The sequence below is a fragment of the Vombatus ursinus genome, unplaced genomic scaffold (assembly GCF_900497805.2).
Source record: "Vombatus ursinus unplaced genomic scaffold, bare-nosed wombat genome assembly UNPS02007719.1, whole genome shotgun sequence".
Lineage (NCBI taxonomy): Eukaryota > Metazoa > Chordata > Mammalia > Diprotodontia > Vombatidae > Vombatus > Vombatus ursinus.
The window spans coordinates 4,239-14,876 of NW_020947497.1; the positions used below are offsets into that span (position 1 = coordinate 4,239).

A 10,638-nucleotide genomic window follows, 5' to 3' on the forward strand; every position below is an offset into this window, starting at 1 on the left:
GGAAGGTTCTCCCAAAGTAGTCACCGACACCTGCTTCCAACTATAAGCAGCTATCTGTTACTTCTGAGAACAAGAGCAGCAGCACTCACAGAAGCAAGAACTGCGGAGATTCAGATCCTTATTTTATACACAATCAGGTGATTATGTATGGAGGGACAGGTTGGCGGAAAATGTGGAGCAGACAGCGTAGGCTTTGCTGACTTAGTTACAGTAAAGTGTGTTTATACAGCTGAGGATTGGATCAAAACCCCTTGATATTACTCCCATAAATTAATCTTCAAGACCCACTTACAATGACAGCGTCTTTCCATATGAGGAAACTCTAGTTATTAACTTCTCAGTGTCACGCCATTTCAAGACGCTTAGATGTGACAGGTATGAGGGGCTGATTGTAATTAAGGCTCTCAAGTCAATAACATCAAATTATACAAAGCCATTAAAGTGAAATTAGTTTAACGAAGTAGATATAAGCCTAGGCAGTGTAGCAACTAAGTTGGAGATAACGCAAAGTGAGTCAGTTGTCTAAGAGCAATCGAGCATTCCTGACCTCTTTCCATTTGGGGTGGCAAAGGGAAGGGGAGGTACCAAGAAAATGCAAAATAAAACAGACTAAAAACACTTCACCCACAAGAAGCCTTGTGGAAATTTTATTATATAGAGTGTAAAATGCAACTGTCAGTCAAATAAAAAGAACATTTTGTTTTAAACACCATGCTCAACATTATTTAATTGCATTTTTTTTATAGTTAGACATTTCAAGCATTATAGGGAAATAAAAAGAAAGAGAAAAAAACCGAACAGTAAATTCAGTACATTTCAAAACGGAATGTCCCTCAGGTCAATTAAAAATGCAAGAAAAAATAGTTTCAGTTCCGTTTTTTTTCTTTTAAAAATACAGTTATCTGTACAAGAAAACACTAAACATAAGAAATCATATTATCCCTTTTATTAAATCAAAATTATTTAGCGCATACTGTGGTTAATACTAGAATCATTTATTTTTCTAAGTAATTTGACAAATATTAGATATGAAAATATTTGAAAGAAAAATGAAAAAAGCAAAAAACACTTTGGAATTAAAAAATAGTTACTACCTTATATATGGTTTAATGTTCCACAGTGTTTGTTAAAGTTACTAGTAGCTGATTTATTTTTAATATTAAAAATAACAGTATTTATATTTCTGAGAGCATAGAGGAAGGTTTTTAAAATTTTTTAAAATAAGCTTGGAGGTCTTAGATACACAAATGCAACCCAAAATGGACATGTGAAAAAAAGTATTGCTAAAAAAAATTACATGTTTTTTATATTACCCCTTTAGACTCTAGAAATTATACAAACCCTACAAAATGCCCCCCCCAACCTGTCTGACAGCAAAACAGTTAACTGTTTCAATACAGAATTCACATAATTAATTACAATACATAATGTAGTTTTTTTTAAAAAAATGCAATAAAATCAGGCAGCCAAAATAAAAGAAATTAGAAGTAAAACATTTAATAATGCATTTACATATTTAAGAATATTTAAATACTGTTTAAAAATTTTTTTTAGGATTTGTTACATAACACCTAAGACTTCCAAGCCACTTTGTTGCAACAGAAAAGATCAAAAAGGAAAAAGAGAAACACGCCAAGAAAAAAACAAAAACAAAACAAAAAACCCCAAACAAAAAAAATTCCCATGTTTGAAATGTCACTACTCTGGAGTATATTTTGGTACCTGGAATTTGCAGACATTGTTCCAAAAAGAACCCCAAAGTTTACAAATTTGGAAGTAACAATAAAACAAAACAACACCCCCCTCAAAAAAAACAAAATCAAAAGATTACCAGCATTTTCATGAAGTTTAGTATATTACTAATTTTTCCTGATTCTTAGAAAAGTTCAGTATAGATTATTCTACAACTAGTGTTTCACAAAAACGAACAAAAAAAATCTTCATCAAAAGGCTGCAAATCTAGAAACCTCTGTTACAAAAAGGTTTTCTTTCACAATGATTTCAAGGGAAAAAAAACTGCCATAAGGACATTGTTCTACTGCTCCTGTAGAGGGAAAAGAAGAAAGAAGAAAAGTTATTCCTTGGTAGATTTTAAAAATATGTACTTCTGAAACATTTCTCCCCAGGGCGGGTGACAGGTCACACTTTCTCTCCCTCTGGCACCATATCAAGCATCCGAACAGACAACAGAGTCAATGTATAAGGAAATACCTCCTCCCCCCTCCATGGGACTGATGTCACAGGATATGGCAAGAGAAAACTCTGCTTAGGAAGGATGCTCCAGAGTTTTTCTTCTAAATGTGAAAATAGAATGGGGTGAGATAGAAGTACAAGCACTTCCCAGCCTGTGGACATGCCTTTGGAAAGCTCAACTACCCATTCTTACTGAGCCCTCTAGGCAGCTGCTAAGGATGTCATCCACGGGGTCTGTTGAGGTAACCATTATTTGAGTCATTGGACACTGTGATTTGCAGTGCTATCGAAAGGAACAAGAAAACCTGTGGATATTTTTCCTTTAGTTGCCTGATAACTGACCTCAATACCTATCAAAATGTCTAATTATTAAACTTCAGAATGCTGATTTCCTGTCCATGGGATTAGAGACTGGGAATGTACAAGGCTGAGAAAATCTGGCTTTATGCCCCTCAGCCCTGCCTCCCAAGGAGTAGCCAATACAGAACCCTCTTTTACTTGATCTGGGAGGTGCCTCATGGACCTGGAACAAAGGACAGGGATAGATAATCACTGTTGTTAAAAACTTTTCTAAGCCAAATGACAGCAATTTCAATAGCCAGCTCCCCCGATGTCAGAAAACATCATAGAGCGACAACTTTTTCAGAATGGCAATATAGTTCAATTCTTCACATCCCCTATGTGAGGCACCTTAGAAAGCCTATGTACTTTCTTGATTGCATTGTATACAACTAAAAATTTGATGGCGATTTATTAGGCCATATGGAGGAGTTTGCCCCACTAGGTTACAAAATTAACTCCAGTTATCTTTGGCCCAAAAGATCCATGTATAGGAAGAACAAGTAAGCTGGAGTGCTGAACAGAAACGGCTACTAGGATTTCTCCCTGGCTATTTTAAGTATCTCGGCTAACACTTGCTTTTTTGCTCATGTCCAAGTTTTACAAAGACCCAAGCATCAGAGCACCATGTTTTAGGATGGAAGAACAACAGGAGACAATGGAGACACTGGCTGGCTAAGAGGTCAGAGCTTCCATGGAGTAGCATACCAAGGTTCCACTCATTCACCAAACTATTCTAAGATGGGGGAGGAAGGGATAGGACGGAGGAATACTGCCATGTTCAGGGAAATACAGACCTGGCTGTGGGCCTGAGCTTGCCCTAACGTTTGCCCATAGTAAGCGGCTTGCTGTCTGTAATACTCCGCCCAGGCCATTGTGTAGTCCGGTGGGGAACTAGCCTGAGAAGCTGCATTGGCTGCATGGCCTGATTGACAAAGGAGGAAAGGCAGATTATTTGAAGGCACCCATACCAGCACATTCAAAGACAAGCCATATTAGCTGTAAAACAGTGCTCAAATCTAACTGTGTACTTCCCTTCCTAAAGTGTTGCAGGACATCAGGAAACATTGCTCACATCGCCTGATAGTTCAGTTTTGAGGAGCTGGATGGTCGTAAGGACCTGATTGAAGCTAGATTGCTGATGGGTACAAATTACAAACACTTAATAAAAAATTCTACCCGTCCCATTGCTGCCTCCCCACTAACAGTTTCTTAAAAAAAAAATCATCATATTTTAGCCATTCAGTTACTTCCCCTCAGTAACCCCCTTTCCTTTCCACACCCAGGAAATTTTCAATGACAGAGGAAGAAGTATCATTCCCCTTCAAAGAACATTCCTAAGCCCTAAATCTTTAGTTTACCCATCGTCACCAACCTTCAACCTGAGCTCTCACAACTAGCAAGTGATGTGAATCAAGGTTTCAAATCAAATGAGATCTCAATTCAGTTTCCAGAATATTTCATTCACCTAGCCTAACCATTTAAGAAAACATACCAATTTAGCTCTGATTTGAATTGATTGGCTAGGTGTTTTGAAGACTGGTTTAGTTTGTGATTCAGTTACATGGATTAAGCAGAAAGACTTCAGGACTCTAAGGCAATCACCACTTCTTAGACACTCAATGAGAATCAGTAGTGTGAAAATCAGCAAAGGAAAGGGATAATGCTGGCATTTCTATACCAGCTGAGATGCAACCTGGATGGGTTACAACTCTGTTCTGGCAAAAGGGCAAGAAGAAAAATGGGGAAACAAAGTTAAGGTATTGATATGAAGTTCCTGAGGAAAAGGGGCGAGGAAAAGAAGATGCTCCATCCACAGTAAATTAAAGTGTGCTCGGGAGGGACAAGGCACTTTGTCATTGGCCATCTGCCTTTGAAGAAAGCCACTCACTCTGTTTTTTGTAATAGTCCTCCCAGGCCTTGCTGTAACCAGGCTGGCTGTTCTGCTGCTGGCTCTGCTGGCCTGTTTGAAGAGGACAAAAACAATCAGGCCAGTGAGGAAAGGAGGGTTTTTTCCTCCTGCCCAGCTACTGCCCAGAGCTTCTTGGTGTATTTTTTACCCACACCAACAAGCCTGTGGGGCACACACCTCACAATAATGCTTTGATTTTTTGGTGAAAAAAGAAGCAAGAGACTTAGCTAGAAGAGGATGGAGGACAGGACAAAAGAGGAAGAGAGCAAGATGTGAACCTCCATCCAAGAAACAGACAATGAATTTTACCCCATGGTTATGTGGGAAAGGGGTGCAAAGAGGATTCCTCCAGGTTAGGCATGGAGCACAGCTGCTGAGTTAGTGGGGAGAGAGGGATGGCCCCTAAGATAGAAAGAAAACAGGGTAGGCTGCTATGAAAGCAAAGAAGCTTCCTAATGAAATGTGCCAGAAAGGAGGCTACAGAGACATTGGCTGTGGACTACCTTGAGGTGATTTAGCATTCAATACCTTAAATGAGAATAGGTAATAGACAGGAGGCTAAGAAAGAAACATGAGAAGCAGAGTTGGTTTTGTTTACAGGGTCAACTGAACTTCAAATAGGGACAGGGAGCAAAATAACACCACCCTTTTACATAATCTTTTTCTTCTATTTGAAGACAAAAGACTACGTACAGCTGGACAAGCAGACTTGTAGTAAACATTCAAAGAAACTGAGCATAGGAAATTAAAGAAAATCCAAGAAAGAAAGCTCAATCCAAACCCTAACCTCACTTCCCCTTGCTTCCCAACACACACAGTATGGTGGAAACCAGGTTGAAAAGCTTATAATTCTAGCCAGAAGCCTCTACTTGCATTAGATTCCTATTTTATTCCAAATTCCATTTTGGGGAGAGGAGATGGAAGGCTAGGGACAAGAGAAAGAAAGCTAATTCTAACTCTTTACACTCTCTCTCACTCTCTCCTGGGTACATGTCCTACAGTGCAACATAAGCTGCAAAAGGATTTCAATCAGTAAGAGGGGAGAGGGGGGAAGCAGACTGTTAAACATAATAAATTGCAAGTGTGAAGTGGGGAGGGAACAGGGCAGTAGCATCCTGTCCAGGGGCATGAAAGAGGGTTAAAAGGCTTGACCAAAGCCATAAGTCAGGACCTTTCTTTCTGCTGAGGTCAGGGCTGGCCTGAGTGTCCACCTGCTAATACCAACAAAGGAAAGGCCCTCCTTCGAAACCTTTTATTTTATTAGAACTAGTCCAAAGTAGGTGTAAAGGTCGCAGCGCTAAATACATTTCATGGCAAAATGTTTTACCCATTAGTTAATTTCTTTAAGGTTGAAGATGGGGTATGAGGAGGATAGAACCATTACATTCAAATGCATGCAAGGTTAAGGGTGGGGGTTAGGAAAAGAGGTCTTCTTTTCCCCACAGTCATCACCACAGAAGGACAGGGCCAAGGAGGGGGGGATGAAGGAAGAGTAGAGGAGATAATTTTTTTGATACATGTTTTACGTTGGCAATGGAATGATCTGGTTCTCTAAAAAGGCAAAGGGTTGACTGAGAAGTTAGATGGCAGGCAGAAACACACTAATGGATAGGTAAGAGAGTGGAATCAATACCAATACCAATATCAATACCAATACCACCACCACCAACCCCATGAGATTTCCTTTAAGATTTTAAGTAAAAAAGAACATTTGGGATGTAGAAAATAAGATTTTTCAATTACAGGTGTTTACGTAGTTTCTGAAGAATAATCTCTCATGCCTTGGCATGACTAGGAACTTGATCTTTAGCCAGGGAGCAGTGCAGTGAAGTCTGCTTTAATAACTGCCCCACCTCATCTATTAATGGCCAGCATGAAGCTCTTACCCATATTTTTATTTTTCTTATTATCCACATTTTTTATTTCTCTCATTTTTCCAAAGGAGGGAAAAAAAATCAGAACTGAATGGTAATCAATCTAAACTCGACTACTCTTCTGGGTGTGATGTTCAGCATTTGCCTCCACCACAGCATAGAATAAGAAAAGGTCAGCTAGGCCTTTGGCTAACCCAAAGGTTGCTCTTTGCGAGTTAAGCTACAGCCACATTCAGAAAAATGTCTAACTGATTTTCTGGTATTTTAGGAAGGATTTCCCTTCATCACAGATATATGAAAAACAATGACATCTGTTTGAGCAATGAACCAACCAAAATAACAGAATTAGAACCTTAAAAATGGAAGGGATCAGGGGCGATAGAGCACTGGTCCTGGATCAGGAGGACCTGAGTTCAAATCCGGCCTCAGACAATAATACTTACTAGCTGTGTGACTGTGGGCAAGTCACTTAACCCCATTGCCTAGTCAAAAAAAAAAAAAAAAAAAAAAAAAGAAAGGAAGGGATCTAAGAGATCTACAAGTCTAAGAGCAGGGAAGTGACAACCACTGTCACAAGGCTAGAGTGGAGAAATCAGGTTTCCCGGGACTCCTGATCTCTAGTCCTGTCATCTCAGGAAACCCAGAATTCCTGAACTCACAACCAGCATTCTCCTCGCTTCTCAGCCAATAACCTTAGAAGCAGGACTGCTTTATTTCCAATGTGCAGAGCCCACTTGATATAACAGACCAGTATGCTGAAGGTCATAAAATCTGCAGAGTCCAAATGAATGCTTCCCAAACAAAAACATGTTAGATTTCCAATACGTCAAAGAAATCTGGGTTTTACCAAGGATGATAAGATGAGAAAAATCTTTGGGAATAGCTGAAAAGGGGCAGTAACACATTACAAACATCAATAACACAGAAGGGTTAGAGACAGCTAAACCTGGTTTCTGGTTGGGGACTAATTTGACTCTGGACTGAGAACCTGAGGAATCCAAGTCTAAAAGGTCATTTTAGTTTTCAGACACGAAAAAAGGATTTTCAAAGGGCCACCCAAGCCACAACCAATTAAGGCAGCAATAAGGGGAATACAGACTGGGAGGGTTGGGCAAGCTTCCTCAAAGAGGAGTTTATACAACTCTCCACCTCAGAAATCAGATCCCCCCACTCCCCCCTCAATTTAAGGAAGATTAAACATCTGCTTAATGGTTACCCTTCTCTCTCCCCCCCCCCCCCCGCCCCAACTATCCTCTGAACACAAAAGCTACACCATATTTGCAACATAGGATGAGCAGACAACTCACTGACACTGAGATAAGGTGGGTACAAAAGTGAGGGAGATTGTTGTCTAAATCAAAGAGAGAGGCTCCATGTGGAACCCAAGAAGACTAACCAGAAAGAGTTAGTGATGTTGGAGAGTTCTGTGTTCTTTAGTCTTTTCACCATGAGACCTGGCTAAATAGCAACGGTGTAAGAGTACTTTTGTCCAAAGGAAACTCTTAAGTCTTGTGAAATGGGATATTTATGACCCATTCATGAAGGACAAGTGCCTGGTGACTGTTAAACAGAATGAAAGAAAGCCAATAAACCTAGAAAGTAACTACAGAAAGCAGAAAAGAAGAGAGGCTTCAGTTCAATTCCCACCCCAGAGAGCAACAGCAAGAGAGAGATGTTGATTCTTCTCTTCTAAGTTTTCTCCACCACCTTCTTCACAACCCCTAGCACATCACCTGTCTACCAGACTGTAGTCAACCACAAGGAGTGGACATGGGTCCTTGTGTGATCTGGGGAAGACAGCAATTGGGGCCTCACTGTTCTGGCTCTCTCACTGTTTTCCAGTTCCTGGAAGCAACGGTCAACCAGTGATACACATCTTGGAAGAGCAAAGGCACAGATGGTGAAGAAAGCATCAGAATAGTTGGGCTCAATGCAGCCAGCCTAGCATAACACACCAGTGAGGAATGCAGAAGACCTGACATGTTTTTCCAGACCAATCACCTCTGGCTGGCCATGTCTACATGTAGTTTGCCTTTTTATAAGAAGGCTTCACTACCTTTCATACTCGAGACTGCTCTAGGAATTCACTGATCTATCCATCCTGCATCATGTGAGAAAATGTGCATCTTTTTTCATCGGACTCTGACATGTCACTTACTTGGGACTTGCGGTGCAGGCGTCTGCCACGTCTGGTAGGTGTTACCCCAGCCCTGGGTCATAAATGCCTGAGGACCACTGTGGATTACAAAACATTCATTCTTTCTGGTCCATCATGCTTCTTTTTCACCTCATGTGCCCACCTTCCCATACATTTTCTTTCATTCAATTCTCTTTCTTCATGTTTCCCACCCACTTCTCAAAGTCTGAAAGCTAAACTTGTACCCTCCGTTGTAAGATTAAGCTTGTCTTACTGTTTGTCAACTATAGGAGAACTAGAATGAAATAAATGATTTTACCTACCTCACAGGGTTGCTGTGAGGGTTACCGTTCACTTTAGCAGCAATGTTTGGAAAGCACCCTGAGCCCCTTGGAGGAAAGGTGCTACATGGATATAAGAAAAATTAAATAAATAAAAATGCTGGGGATGGAGGTTATGGAATGACTGGCCCAAAAGCCCTGTTTAAGAACCCATTAGCACTGACAGAGTTAGGAGTTAGTCTATTGATGTTAGGGTTAGAAAAGATGACTCCTGAAAAAAACTCTGGAAAAGCCCTGACATCAATCATCATTAAGGGCCAAGGACAAGATTAGAAAATGGGGTAGTGGTACAATTTAAGACATTATTCAACTGTAATGCCCTTACCAAATTTTCAGCCTTTTTAATGGGGAGTCCCTAAAAGGAAAACTGTGGGCAGAAGGGATTCCTGAGAGAAAATTCTCTGCAAAGACACAGGTAAAAGACTCACTTTTGATGAGGTGTAGCAGGTGCTTGGTTGAAAGGACTCTGACCAAAGCCTCCGGGTGCGCCCATATTGGTACCCTGTCACAGACACAATGACAATTCTAATTCCCTATTCACTGATCATCTAAAATCTGCCCAAACCCTCTCAATCCAAATCAGCTTTAAAAGTTAAAAAAAAAAAGAAAAAGAAATAAAAATATCTCATAACCCTAAATCTATCCTTTCTTCCCCACAGAAAATTTTATTTGCAGAATGGTTTCACACCCTCAGGTGAACAATACCACAGAACAGCAAATAATGGTACCACTATGTCTAAGGATGATAATACCACAGTAAACCTAGCTTATCACCCTGTGTATATGGACCAACCTGCTTGACTCTCCCGTCAATTAAGGCTGGCCCAAGTCTCTTTCTGCAATTCTATGTCCCCTTTGAGGTGAGCAGTGGCAAATCTTTCCTCCATCAACACTCCCTTTGTTTATGTGCTTTGAGGTGCCTGAAACTAAAGCCAGAGTCAATGAAAACCATCTGCATGTCTGGCTACCAATACAATGCCAACAAGGGGCCAGGCAGGCAGTGCTGGGTGCAAAGCATTAGCCCCATCTAGCCTGGAAAATAGGCATAGAATTGGGGTGGTAAAGAGCTGGTGCATCTAAAATGCTTCACTCATTGGTCCCATGACCATTATCAGCCTCTGTGCCTCAGACTTCACCTTCAGTAAAATGTGGATAACCAATCTGTCCCAACCAAGCTCACCAAAACAGTGTGAGGAACTGCTGAATGGCACAGGAAGCACAAAAGTTCTTGGGGAAGTAGGGAGAAGGCACCAGACAGCCAACAGAATATTCTGTTAACAGCCCAAAGGTGGGAAAAAGGGCCTTGTACGTACACCAACTTTCTCATCTATGAGATGTCTGGCAAGTTCAATCTGCTGTGGTATGCCTCTGATGGTAAATATCCGCACACTGGGGTCTGTGTTAGGAGGTGGATTCCGCTGAAGTTCTACATGGGCTCCTGACTGTTGATTTATGCTTTTGATATTCTCACCCCCTGTAGGCAGAAAAAAAGAATACAGGAGAGAATAAACGAGGTGTGATTCTGATACCAGCTAACAAATCAGACATTTCTTTCTCTTTTGCATCTTTTTTTTTTTTTAGCACCAGCAAGAAAAATGTTTTCTATGAACCAGGACATACACAGAGCAAACAGAAATGTTTAACTGTTTTAAAGAAATAATATTGCCATTTGTTTGTTGGCACTTGAGAACTTGCTGATAATAGGTTGATTATGTGGAACACGCTAAGAACACTAATAATGGGAAAAATCAGCAGGACAGTGACCATCAGAACACCTCTTTATTGGCACTGAGTTGCTGACCAACTAGAATGCATGTATCCTACATGTATGATGTAAAACAG

At 40.5% G+C, this 10,638-nt stretch overlaps 1 protein-coding gene across 1 annotated transcript; it reads right to left on the reverse strand.

The window, feature by feature from the left end:
- Window positions 1–799: 799 nt before the first annotated feature.
- Window positions 800–10,270, reverse strand: LOC114033973 (far upstream element-binding protein 3-like; the record flags this gene model as incomplete). Its single annotated transcript, XM_027849609.1, has 7 exons — window positions 800–2,044; window positions 3,330–3,457; window positions 4,424–4,495; window positions 8,477–8,553; window positions 8,779–8,859; window positions 9,225–9,298; window positions 10,110–10,270. Coding segments are annotated over 7 exons (602 nt in total), but the record flags the coding sequence as incomplete, so codon positions are not given.
- Window positions 10,271–10,638: the final 368 nt, after the last annotated feature.